The 13,499-nt window shown below is 44.2% G+C and overlaps 1 protein-coding gene across 2 annotated transcripts in view; it reads right to left on the bottom strand.

Annotated features, from left to right (window-relative positions):
• The window catches only part of MCU (mitochondrial calcium uniporter), an 84,691-nt gene extending 72,299 nt beyond the window's left edge, over positions 1-12,392 (bottom strand). For both annotated transcript variants that reach the window (XM_083441453.1, XM_083441452.1), the window contains exon 1: positions 12,088-12,392. In XM_083441453.1, coding sequence (XP_083297579.1) covers positions 12,088-12,231 — 144 coding nt within the window. In that variant the 5' untranslated portion in view covers positions 12,232-12,392. The remainder of the gene's footprint in view (positions 1-12,087) is intronic.
• Positions 12,393-13,499: the final 1,107 nt, after the last annotated feature.

The raw sequence follows: 13,499 nt of genomic DNA on the forward strand, positions 1-13,499 counted from the left end.
CCAAATAAGTTTTGATTTTCATTCTCTTTCAGCTCCATTATCTATGTTTTCTTTTCTTTTTCCCCTGACACTGGTCTTCTGCCTACTGGTGCTGGATGCTGCTGCTCCAAGCTTCCTAACATAAGGATGAAGAAATGCTTTTTGGCTACAACTTGCCAAGTAAGTCAAACTACTGCTGAGCCAGCTTCGTCTTAGATCAATCTAATCCAACATCCAATTAAGTTAATTACATTTGTAACCCCAACCTGAAATGGCAACATTCACTCCAAAGCAAGAAAGCACTGAGGATGTCCAGACATTACTGTATAGCCTAGCTTTTATTTCACCCTTTTTTCAGCTCAAAACCCTGAAGAGCTTCCTAAACATCATTCCTTTTGCAGCTTCGGCATTTTTAGAAGATGTAGAACAGTAGCTCAAGGACTGCCAATCAGTGCAGCAGTCTTTTCCCCTGGCAAGCTAGCCATTCAAAGCAACGACGACTTTTCAGTAGAAAGCAATGCTAATCCATACTAATGTTTTAATTCAGAGATGTATTTCTAACACTCCTATTTTCCCATTTGTGCTAATTTTGGCAACGTATAAATCTTTACGCAGATATGAATTGCTTTGAAACAGTTTCATGCTTGCCTTCGCAGCACCCAAATCCAAGAGGATCATTGTGCATAAAAAGATAAAGGTTATTTACACAATTAAATCAATAAAGCTCTACCCATTGTGATTTGTATTATGAAGCTACTGATTAGCTTTCAATTGGAGAGCTGCTTTCTTCAGAATTAACTGTGCATTGTAGGTGGTATTACAAAATTTGAATGTATTAGTCAGCATTCTTCAACCTTGGGTTCCCAGATGTTGAACTACTACAACTTCCATCATCCCTGACCATTTACTAAAATGGTTGGGCATTATGGGAGTTGTAGCCCAGCAGCAAACTAATGGCAGACTTTTTGCAGGGAGAATTCTATACCTTTTAACTTACTAAAAAAACACACACATTTTGATGCATTCACAAAAAGATTCTGGCTGGAAGAAATCAGCTTGAAGTTTTAAGATTTGGGTTCTAATATTGTGCTGGCTTCAAATTAAGTTAGTTAAACTTAAGATCCCATTTAAATCCATGGGGCCTGAACTTTATTGACTTAGCTTGGAAACCACTCATAGTTTATGAAGCTGTGGATGAGTGGACCCATCTTGCCATGTGCTTAGCTTTTGTGCCAAGACCCTTATTTTCAGTAGGGCAGAGTTCCCCATAACATCTGAACCAGGGAAACATGGGCTAATGTCAGTTATAAAACCAGAATAAGAAGCAGATATGTGGTTCTGGTTGCACAACCTCCATAATCTGTTTTAGAGTGTCTGAACCCTGAGTAATTAACCCTGAATGGACAGCTGTCTACTGTGTTGTTCCTGAATATTCATCCTCAAGTTAAGTCTTTTTTTCCACACAGACTACCTGACCAGAACTGATTAGCTCTTTTGCCCTGTAAGTGCAGAGAAGTTATGAAGCTGGGACTAAGATACAATACAAGCTTCTGACTGTCCAGAGACTACCAACATCATTCCAAACAACTATCTGTCTCCACTAAAGGACCAGCTTCTCCTGGTCTCAGGTTCCCATAAATACACGAGACTCCAGTTTTGTCTTCCTGGAAATGTATAATCAGGAGTTCAAATATGCTCTCTCTCAAAACCTTTCTTCTCCACGGAATTTTGCAAATTCTCTGAAAGCAAAGTCTGTTCAAGTAAGCAGCATGCAGCCAGCTAAATTAGATTAATTTATATTATTTGCTTGATGTTAATTTATATTACATTTATACAACTTGCTTTACATAAGCAGTTCAGTTCTGCCAAATGCCTAGAAATCAGTTTTTGTGGAAGTTACCTTTAAAATGTTACAATGATCAATCATTTTGGATAGTGCTTTATGCATCCATTTTCTGTTATTGACAGCCAACAATTCTTCAACTCCTGTGGTTTGATTTATAACTACATAACTTTTGGCTGGCTCTCCAACACTAACTGAGAGGTAAATCTCAAGAAACAAAGCCTGCTATACCTCTGCAGTCATTGTTTCTTAAAAGCTTGTCATTAAGGGAAGTCAACTCATTAGCAATTTAAAACTCTCATCTGTGGAGGCATTTTGCCTGGGTGGGGACCAAACCTATCAGCAAGCAAGAAATGAGATTGAAGAATAAGAAGAATAGACCAGCTTCAACTGTACACTTAATGAAATACTAAGGAACGAAAGAAAGGCGGCGGGGGGTGGGGGGGACCAAGAAGAGATATGAGGAATGTCATTCTTGTAATCAGAAAGTGAATTTATCGGACATCGTTGAGATCATGAAACTAACTGTTCCAAAATATTCGGAAATTAGAAAAGGGAAAGCTGCTGATCTGAAGTATTCCCAGGGGGCGGGGGATGACTTTTACCTTTTTACCCACTCTCACATTAAGTTCTAGAGTCCAGCAACAGATCTATTACATGAGGTCGTTGATCAAGATGCTTGGTACTCAACCCAGCATATCACCATTTTCATATGCAAATTTTCTGGTAAGAAAGCCAAAAGTTCTAGTTCCTCAATACAGTCATTTTTATTTTCTCTATCAGGTGGCCAATCAGAATAGTGTGAAAACTGGCTCAAGGATAAGAGGACAAACATAGAGTGTCCTATCTTAGATCCTAGAACAGGGTTTCCCAAACTTGGGTGTCCAGCTGTTTTTGGATTACAATTCCCACCATCCCTGACCACTGGTCCTGCAAGATAGGGATGATGGGAGTTGTAGCCCCAAAACAGCTAGAGACCCAACTTTGGGAAACCCAGTCCTAGAAGTCTCTTAAAAACATAATACCATTTTTTCTTTAAATATTAGCTCCACAACAGACAATTATTTGCTCCTAACACTCATGCAGAAGAACTCTAAGTGAGTTGCAAAAGCTATTAACAATACTGTTCATACAACAAAAATAATCTCAATTAGGCTACCTAATTTGAAACAGTTCTGATTCTTGGCATGGTTTTGAGGTGGTAAATCAGCTAGAAAGAAGAATCAACTGAAGAAGACAAGCAAACAGTTTGCTTAATTTAACAGCTGAAGTCACAATAAAAAAGAAGAAAAGTTCAGAGCCCTCAAGCTTCAATAAGATGCTTCCCGGGTTACTCAAAACCATTTATGGCTTTAAAAAGACATAAAAAATAATCTGAAGAAGAAGAAGAGTTTGGATTTGATATCCCACTTTATCACTACCCGAAGGAGTCTCAAAGCGATTAACAATCTCCTTTCCCTTCCTCCAACACAACAAACACTCTGTGAGGTGAGTGGGGCTGAGAGACTTCATAAAAGGTCACCCAGCAGCTGCATGTGGAAGAGCGGAGACGCGAACCCGGTTCACCAGATTACAAGACTACCGCTCTTAACCACTACACCACGTCTGGCAGTCAACGAACATGTTTCAAAAGAAGTTTACAAGAGCAGCAGGTAGTACATGACATTTTTACATGTACTATGAAAACAGCTCCACCTTAAAATCGGAATACATAAGAAGGGTCATATATCAAGGATCAAGATGGACATTAAGAATGCTAGAGCATGGAATAAGTTCTTGGACTTCGACTCCAGGAGCAGTCTGATAGGAGCATTCTGTCTTTTCCTGCCAAGAATTATAAAAGGATCAGTTGGCGAGTTCACAGTCCAATACTCTATTAAATAGAAGTAATGTATTATTGCTATTAAGCTGAAAATATACTTCAGGAACAGAAGCTGGACTTGGAATTGACACATAACCTCTTTGGATAAATCATACTATTGAAGGATAGGGACAATTTGGCTTTGCCGTAATTGCTAACTAGCTGAATACTTCTGTTTCATTTTGTAAAGTGTTCTTCAAGATTCAAGCTTTCTTGATACTGCACCTTTTAATTCCAATATGCCATATATTAACCCATTAGGAAGTCTGTTGTGCAGGAACTGCCACAAAGTTTATTCTATCAACACCATTGAGTTCTCTGCTATTTTAATAACCAAAAGCCTTGAGCTCAATAGGTATAAAGGTATTTCTTTTCCTACAGGTGGGTTGTAAAGTAAATCAACACTAAAATAATTGTGTTATTCTGATTACCAGTTGCATATCAGCAATACCATGCCTCTCAAGAAATCAGTTTTGCATAGGTACCATTGCTGGTGAAATTACAACATTAGCATCTGCAATGTGACCAAAATGCTGTTAGACTATGTTGTCCAGAAGCCTTTAATTCCTCATTGAACAGTTAACTTCTGCTGCAGAGTAATTGCAACCACATGGCAGCATGAACAGCCATCCAAACAGCCTTAACAAAGCCTTGCCTTGAAGTTCCATAACACCAGGGATCAGCATATTTGCCAAATGAGATGCCTTGGGAACTTACGTTAAAGCAATGAGCCATCCAGAATAAGTCTCAATGCTTCTTTACAATTCTATGATTTTGTGTTTATTATCTGTGAACCTACTCAACAGTTCCACCTTAGTATTTCGACAACAGCAAGTTCACGGTGATCCATTATAGGGCATTACAGCTGAGCTTATGAGGCCCACAGAGACTTTCCAGAGGGATTGCTTTTAACTTGTTTGTGCGTTGAATGCTGCCATTATGGATGGTCAGGGATGCTTAAGTTTCCATTTGCAATATGTTTGCCTAATCCTTAGTCATGCCAGGGCAAAACAAAAAGAAAAATGGATCCAAAATAGCTTGGGAAGAGATTCAGTTTTCAGACATCCCAAGAATAAATAAGTAATTCAGTATTTAGGGTTCTTTATCTTTTTTTTTAATTAATTGGTTTGATTCAAGGATGTATCCAACACCACGCACAGAGAGAGTGTTCCACTCATGCTTCTTCTTCCTCTCTTCTCCCTGTGCGCCCCCAAAATTAAATCCAGGGATTTCGCACCTCTGGAACAGGTTTTGAAGGTGAGAGGGGATGCAAAGGAGGGGGGGTTTCCATTGGACAAATAGAGGTCTATTGCACAAGGAGAATGACCACATGGGCTACAAAATCCCGATAAGTAACAAAGTGTTGGTGCTAATATTTACTAGCAGTGAGTGAGGCATCCAGTTGTGTGATTTTTGTATTTTAAACAATATGCATTATTTCAGATATGTGGCAGCATAACTAGAAGATGCTTGTGTTTTGTTGTGACTGTGTTTCATCAATATCATCTAGACAAGGACAGGAAAAATCCTAGGCACTTGGTTTACCCAGGTGACCTCAACTTTGAAATGTTCATTTTGTTAAAAAGAGCAGCGGCTGTTACTTGAAAGCATTTAAAATAGTTTCCCTGCCCACACTCTTCACTCATTTCCAAATATCACCTAAGTGTTACTACTACTACTACTACTACTCTATGCCCTCAAATCGTACTGATTATTAAGGAATGTAGCGCTCTGCTCCTTGGAGCAATAACATTTTTTAAGCGGCACTCGTGTGGGGAAACATACATTTGAAGTAGCCTTGGCTTGGCTTCTCTCACTCATAGCTATTTCTGAAGCAGACATTATTCCCACAAACCACACACATACATTTCCAACAAACAGGGCAGGAATAGGAAAGTGGAAGTGAGTCAGGAAGTGCCATGTGGAGCCTCAAAAAAACCTGTGATGCAGCACCAGAGAAACTGGAGCGAACCTACTGCCTCTCACCCAGGCATCTCTCTTGCATGTGTAATGAGACTTGTGGTCCTCTGACCCACCAGATCCTTGAGAACGCTAACCACTTTCCAGATGTAATTGCTAATTTCTGTCAGATTCACCTCTGAAGCAAGTGTGGCAGGGGGCCGGGGTGAAAGGAAAAGGAAGGATCCCCACCAAACAAAGAGTTGTTTAATATCCTCTTGCCTCATTCTGCAAAATGTCAAATTCAACAGCAGGCTGTGTGCACAAAGCTCTGAGACACTCTACCACAAGCAGATGGCTGTTGCCATGGGTGGAGGGACATGAAGGGTGGAACAAGTTATGTGAGGAAGCCAAGTTCAAGATGTTATTAAGTAAGGCATGTTTAACTGAGTAAGGAAGAAACCAAAATGAGTTAAAGCTGTCAAGGCAGATGAACAGTCAGGCGAATGGCTGGCAAACATATAAATTTGTAGCATAGGACAGAAGTAACAGAGCCTCATCACAGGTGAGATTTGGTTGATACATTTTATGTACATTTAGACTTTAACATAATTGTCCATCTGCTTTTTTTTCTTTTTCTTTTTTTGGCATGTCATCTCCCTTTGACCTCACTGTTTACAATTTTTCCTCTATATCTCTACACCTGCCAATGGGGGATAATGCTTCAAACATCTGAAGAACTTGACTGCAGTCTGCTGAAAGATATGCCTTAATAGATTTGTTAAAGGTGCTGCAAGCCTCTGTTTAGATCTATGTTTCTCATGTCCCCCTCCTTTAAGTACACCAAGTTGTTCCATTATAACGTTTTACAGTGCCCACTGCTTTCAGCCAATCAAAGCGTCTCGTTTACAGGTTCCATTTTTTGAGTTTTCCACAAAAAAGCAGCCAGCTGTTCTTTCCCTGTATCCCAGCTCACCATCAATATGCACATGCATGAAAACAATCCCTAATTATAAATGGGGGGGTGGGGGTGGAGTGAACTCAATGAAAATCTAGAAAAGCTTCACCAGTCAGTCAGGTAAAGCCAATGTAAAAAGTGTATATGTTATACAAGCAGACAATAACAAATAGCAGCTGAAAATGCATAGTCACAAATCTTCAAGCCACACAGTTGACTACAAATGTATGGATCTTGCTTACGTGTAGTTTTGACAGCCCCCATTCTGCTCTTATTGAATTTGTGTCCATAGAAGAAATGTGGGTTGACATAATCATCCTCTTTGGTTTACTTGCATTAGCAGGTGAGTTATTTTCCATTAGTCCAGTGTTCAGCAACCCAGCACCCTCCAGTTGTATTATCGCTACCATCAACCCCAATCAACAGCAGCTTGCTGTGCTTGCTGGTGATGATGGGCAGTGTTCAAAACTCGCCAGGTGCCTTTTGCACCTGGCTGTCAACCAGATGCCAGAATGCCTGACATCTCCACCTGGAGGTGCATACCTGGGGATCACTGGATCTTGACTGTTTTCACACACTAAACACCACATCCTGTAGCGACAGGCCAAGATATATGTGGACTGTCCCTGGATCAAGTGACTTTTCTTCTTTAAGTTCTCAAGGTTCTTAACCTAGCTCAAGGGTGTCATCTGAACTAGCCAGATGTTCAGCTGATAATCAATCACAGTCAGTCCCATCATTTGAAAAAATACAGACTTTAGAGCAGCCTTTTCCCAAAATGGCAACAAGTCATTCCGCTCTAGAAACTGTGACCTTGTTTTAAGGAGCCATTTGGCACCAGGCTTATATATCTGAGTTTCTAACACTGACTGATGGGAGTTTTAGTCCAACAGCATCTGGAGGGCACCAGGTTGGCAAGGGCTGGGTCAGCATGCAGCAAAACAGACAGGAACGCATTTATCATTCACCATAGTAAAATGTTCCCCCCAAAACCACACACACAATCCCCTTATTTGCGTAGAAGAAGAAGAAGAGTTTGGATTTGATATCCCGCTTTATCACTACCCGAAGGAGTCTCAAAGCGGCTAACATTCTCCTTTCCCTTCCTCCCCCACAACAAACACTCTGTGAGGTGAGTGGGGCTGAGAGACTTCAGAGAAGTGTGACTGGCCCAAGGTCACCCAGCAGCTGCATGTGGAGGAGCGGGGATGCGAACCCGGTTCATCAGATTATGAGTGCACCGCTCTTAACCACTACACCACACTGGAAAATCTCCACACGTTTACTTGAAAACTAGGAATTACAGTCAGTTTGAGTGAAATCACTAACCCTAGAGCAGATTCAAAAGTTCACCTGGGGACATAGCAGAGCTTGTCCCAGAATGTACCCTTCCCCCATTTTTCATAGCCTTGACTGTGCTTCTCAAATAAAAAAATCTTCTCTTTTTGTGTGTGGAAAAGAATACTCTGCTATATGCCTGTCTGGTTTTTTGCTTTTTAAAAAATCTGCTCTTTAACTAGGCCTTGTTAAGCACTGTTTTCAAAGATTTACTTTGAATATGTCCCACAGGCATGATCTGAAGATACATGATGCAGCAGACTTTCTGAATAAAGCTAAGGAGCTATGGATCTAATCAGGGGACCGTCAGAGAATATGCTTTCTTAGTTATAACTATAGATGCAGAATCTATTCGAGGACAAATACCAGGAGCAAAAATGGACTCAATCAAACAATCACAATTTTGCAGTGGTTTTTCAAAGGGTGCGGCAGGAAAGGATGGTACGTGCGGCAGGAAGATTCCAGGACAATCAAAAGAAACATTATAGTATAGTATAGTATAGTATAGTACACCATGCTCATCAAAAACATTTTTCTATTTGCAAAATCAGAGCTAGAGCGACAAGTGATACTTAAAGCTTATACCTCTCATTGAGTTTGTATACATACTTAAGGTACATATGTAAGAGGCTTGTTTATAATTATATTGTGATGAATGATTCCTGTTCTTATGTAGCTGAATTGTTTTATTATAAAATAGCTGTGTTCTATGTTATAGATCAAGCCCTGCTATTGTTATCACAAAAAACCTTGGTGTGTTTTTGTTGCTTTTTATTCTGAAAGTGTGGCCCCAGAGGGGGGTGGAGTTTGAGAACCACTGCAATTGTGTAACACCTACCTTTGGACTTGCTGCCCGTTTTGTGACATTTTGGTCAGTTGTAACAGTTGTCACTCTACTGTGACAAATGTTATCACTATGTACTCTTTAATCCATCCACCAGGAGGTGATATTTCCCTGGTGAACTGCAAATCCTGGCATGCATCTGCTAACCAAGTTGAGGTTTACAGGGCAGCTACACCATAGCCTCAATGTTGTGCTAAGCCAGGGCAAGGAGAAAATCCACCCCTTACATACACAGGCAGCATGTGTTGGAGTTCTATACCCCTGGGCTGACAACAGATGCACTAGTTTTGTATGGTTTGCAGAAAGCAGAGGCACTGAAGGAATTCTTCCAGTTCCCAAGAAGTCACATGGCGTTCCCTCAATTTGTTTATCATTCATTACAGAAACCACATTCCTTAACCATATGGATAAAAAAAAGGATAACTTACGCAGTGCAAAAAACAGCACGCAGAAGATGGGCAGGCTCTCAAGAACAAGCAGGCATGCGTAGGAGATGCCTGCAGGGTCAAACCCATATAACCAAATGCTTTTGAGAGTATACTGGTTTCTGTCATCAGTAGTACAAACAGGACCCAGCTGCCTATCTCTGGCTTTCCCAACCTGATTAAAAATCTGTACTCTGCCAGGTCAACTAGAGGAGGCTCTTCCACCTGACAGAGGCCATAGAGATCCATGAGCTATCCGCCAGATACAGGTCAATCAACTTCAGCATTCCTTCCCATCGCATACTAGAATAGCCAAGTCGTCAGAGACTATCCTGGTCTTGTACAAACCACCAGCACAATGCAGAGTGCCATCTACTGCATACATAGGATGATTGCTCAATGAAAAAAAATTAATATAACCTTGAAACAAAGTGAACACACTACACAACTGGCCTGTTTTTCTCAAACATCATGTAGACTTTATGGCTTGAGCACGATTGATTGTGACATGGAGAAAATAAAACAAAATAATCTGACAAGAAAAGCATTGAAATAAGCTGTTTTGTGTTTCAAATGCATTCCTGATTTTATTGTTACACCAGCAGCCATGTTCATCAAAAACAATTTGATTCCCCAGCAACACAGTCCAGTAACAAAGATGATCCATTGGTCGACTGTGATCAGTGACCTATTAATACATCAATAAATCTCTCCCTTCAATATCATCAAGATTTGGGGGGGGGACAACAACACAATAGTTTACTTTTCGAAGTTTTTTTATACTTAAGCCTAATACTATTTTTCTGTTAGATTCTGTTATCAACATTTAGCTAAAGTAATGAAGTCTAGCAGATCCTGAATAAGATGATACTGTCAGACACCTGTTTCATTAGAATGACTTATTCTTCTGCATCTGGCCTAACATGCCATAACCGCAGGCCGCAAAAAGTAAAAGTTATGAGATATAAAAGCATTAAATGTCAAGCAGAACAAGCAACCTATTTACTTGAGATCTTGGTATACCAGATTTGCAAAGTTCTACAACTTTCGAAGGAGGAAAATTACTAAGATCACTCGATGTGAGTAAGTTTTCGTTACGAGCCACTTTACCATTTACTATCTTGTTGAAAATTTCATTTCTGCATAGCGGCTTTGACCTGTTTCACCGTTGCAAAACAAAAAGCGATTATGGTAGGCTATATCAAACTTATTCTGCATGTGTGGTTGAAAGTCATTTCCCTGTACTCAGTGTTAAACCAACACAAAGTGCTTATAAACCTGACAGAACAAAATAATATAGCGTAGTAAATCTGGATGAACCGCATACACGGGGCCTTGTGCTCTTCTGTACTTCCATCAAAATTGCTTCTCTAGTGTACGTTTCATCAGCTTTATTTGAGCAACTTAATTAAAACGCTGGCTGGCCTTTTAGATCACAGGAGAGCAAGGACTTCCTAACAGGCTGGTGCAGAGAATCCTTTAAAGAGCTCTGGGTGGAAGGAGCAACATAGCAGCTCTGACATTTAACATTACATAAAAGTCTACATTGACTGAATTTCCCTAGACACACTGAAATACGATCCACGCTACATACCCAAAGTTTAATTGAACGCAACCATAAGACAAGGAAGTGGGGCTTAACTAGGAAGACGCCAGAGCTTCTATAGTAGCCATGGGGAAGTACTCCACAAAAGTTCAGCAACAGGCCAACACACAAATATACAACCTTTGTATCATCTTTACAGTTTCGCTTGTGAACTTTTGGCTGCCATGTGCAGATTCCCTGCTGCCAGAGGTAACTGAACTTTCAGATCAGCTGGATTCCATCCCAGTCCTGAGTTCACCCATCCTGACAGACCAGTGCACTTCAGTCATTCGACAACTGGAACATTACAGGCAAAAAGCCTCAGACGACGGAGCGCTGCTGCACAGCGATTTGCATTCAGCTCAGCCTGGTTCTGCATTGATTCAGCTTAACAGATAACTTTCTCAGGAGAAAGGGCAGGGGGACAGAAGACTTCCTACAACTGGGAGGAATCACTGGTTGGAATGCAGCCACGACATACTGTCGCTCTAAGAAGCCTGAAGACGGAGGGAGGGAGGGAGGCGGAAAGACCCCTGTGCCATTTCCCCACTGACTTTCCCTTCCTGGAACGAAGGGGTGAATTAAGAAGGAAATCGCCCAGCAGGCTTCCTGACCCTGTCCCTTTGGAATGAAAAATTGGAACCAAGCCAATGTCCTCCCCCCCCATCCAAAAACGCTCCTTCGCGAGCAACTTGTGACCCCCCCCCCTCTTTTTCAGCCTGTCATCAAGTTAAGACGGGCCCACGTAAGGAGGGGCACGGCTGGTGTGCTAAGATAAAGAGGGGATGCAGCACCGGGGAGGATGGAGAAGGGGGGGGAGAGGGAGAGGGGGGGAGCAAGCAAGCAAGCAAGCAAAGACTCCTCCAAGTCACTGCTGCTGCAGCAGCAGGAGCAGCAGCGCCGGCGTCTCCCTCCTCCGCCTCTTTGCCCCTGCACGCCGCAGCCTGCAGCGCCTTCTCGCTCTCCCTTGCCAGCCAGCCAGCCGCGCGAGGTGCATTGATCTGTCCGAGGCGCCGCCGCTGAGGAGGAGCAGAGGCACGAAAGCGCCCAGGGAAACCCAACGGGGAGGAGGGAGGAAGGGGTCGCCCTTGCTCCCGGGCGGGCGGTCCCTCCGCTGGCGGGGCGGACCCTGGGAAAGGGCTGGGCTGCCCGGGAGGAGGGGAGAGCCAGGAGGCTCCGACGGGCGGCACCGGGCACGTCCCGCGTCCCCCAGCCCCCCAAGCTCCTCGCAGGAAGGGCAGCGCCCGGGCGGCCGAGTCCCTTCCTCCCGCTTCTCCTGGCCAGCCCAGGCAATACCTGTCCTGCCGCCCCGCTCCCGTCTGGTCCCCGGCCTCCGCCCGGAGGGGGACACTCACCGTCCGGTGCCGCTGCTGCTGTTGCTGCTGACGGTGCCTCCCCAGCCCCGGGAAGCAGCCGGCGGCTGTCAGCGCCGCTCCTCCTCCGCCGGGGGTCCTCGAGAGGAGGAGGAGCAGCAGCGATCTGCCCGCGGTGGCCGCCATCTCTCAACTGGAAGCCGCCCCGCTCTCCGGCAGGCAGCGCTGCGGGGTTGCTGGAAGGGGGCGGGGAAGAGTCCCCGCCGCCGCCGCCACTCCCCGCGCGCGCGCGCGCATACACACACACACACACACACACGGAACCAGCCAATCGCGCGGCTCCGCCCTCCCTGGAGGGCGCGGGGACGGAGTGTCAATCCCCGGCCAAGCCCGCCGCCAATCGCCGCCGAGGAGCTGGGAAGGGAGGGCGGGACAAGGCGCCTCGGGAGCTGTCCGTCAACGGGGAAGGTGGAGGGGCGGGAGAAACAGGGAGGGAATAACTGAGCGGCTTATTAAGAGGCGCGCCTAGCTCAGGTAGAGGCTGAGGGGGTGTCCAGTGGAGACGCGTAAAAAGTGGGTGCTGCGATCCCAGCCGCGAGTCCTCAAGGGTTTAGGCTGCAGTCCTGACCTCAGCCCCATTGAATTCAGTAGGAATTACTTCTGTGTAGACGTCGCGAAGGTTGCGCCGGTGGGAAATCTCACCCTTGGCTGCTGTTTGATGCCTGGCTATTGGGGAAAGCGCTCGGCAAACGCGAAGATCAAATGCGTAAATGCAGTCAGAAAGAAGCCAGGCGGCTCTTCTTTTGCCTGCCTTCTTAGACTGTACTTTGTCCCAAACGCCGTCAGGTTGCTTATGAAGGCATTTCGGTCTCGCCCTTTTGGTGCAGAATGCGCGAGATGCCTCGTTTTCCTGGATCCGCTCCCTGGCTCCCTCGAAGGTGTCGCCCACGCTTTTCTCCTCGGAAGAGTTCAGAGCAGCCAAGGGCGGGAGGAGCAGGGGAGCCACGTCCATCCCGGGAGGTTGTGGAGGCAGGAAGGCTTGTTGGCAGGCGGCAGAATGGAAAGGCGTTGCTCTGCCCCGAGGGGACCTCCCATCGTGAGAGATATAAAGGAGTCTCCCAGACTTCTGCATGCCAGCTGCAAAGTCAAGAAAAGGGAAGCCTAGCAGTGCAGCTCTTAAGAATATCTAGAATTTGGCAGGGAGGAGCTGGGGTGATGCCTGTTCAATTTCGGATTAAGAGATGGGTTCTAATCAAAGTGTGCCATTTTACTGCCGGCCATTGAGTTCAATGGGACTGACCCCCTCGTGGCAATAGAACTTGCGGCTGCCATTGTGGAATTTGGCTTCTAGAAGAAGTAGACAAGAAGTGTGGTGAATAAGGACATTACAGTAGTCCATTTGTCGGTTCACAGAACAGGCCTGCGCAAGTCACTGTTTACTGAGTCAGCCATAG

Source organism: Podarcis tiliguerta (genome assembly GCF_965153285.1).
Source record: "Podarcis tiliguerta genome assembly, chromosome: 5".
In the NCBI taxonomy this organism is placed as follows: Eukaryota; Metazoa; Chordata; class Lepidosauria; order Squamata; family Lacertidae; genus Podarcis; species Podarcis tiliguerta.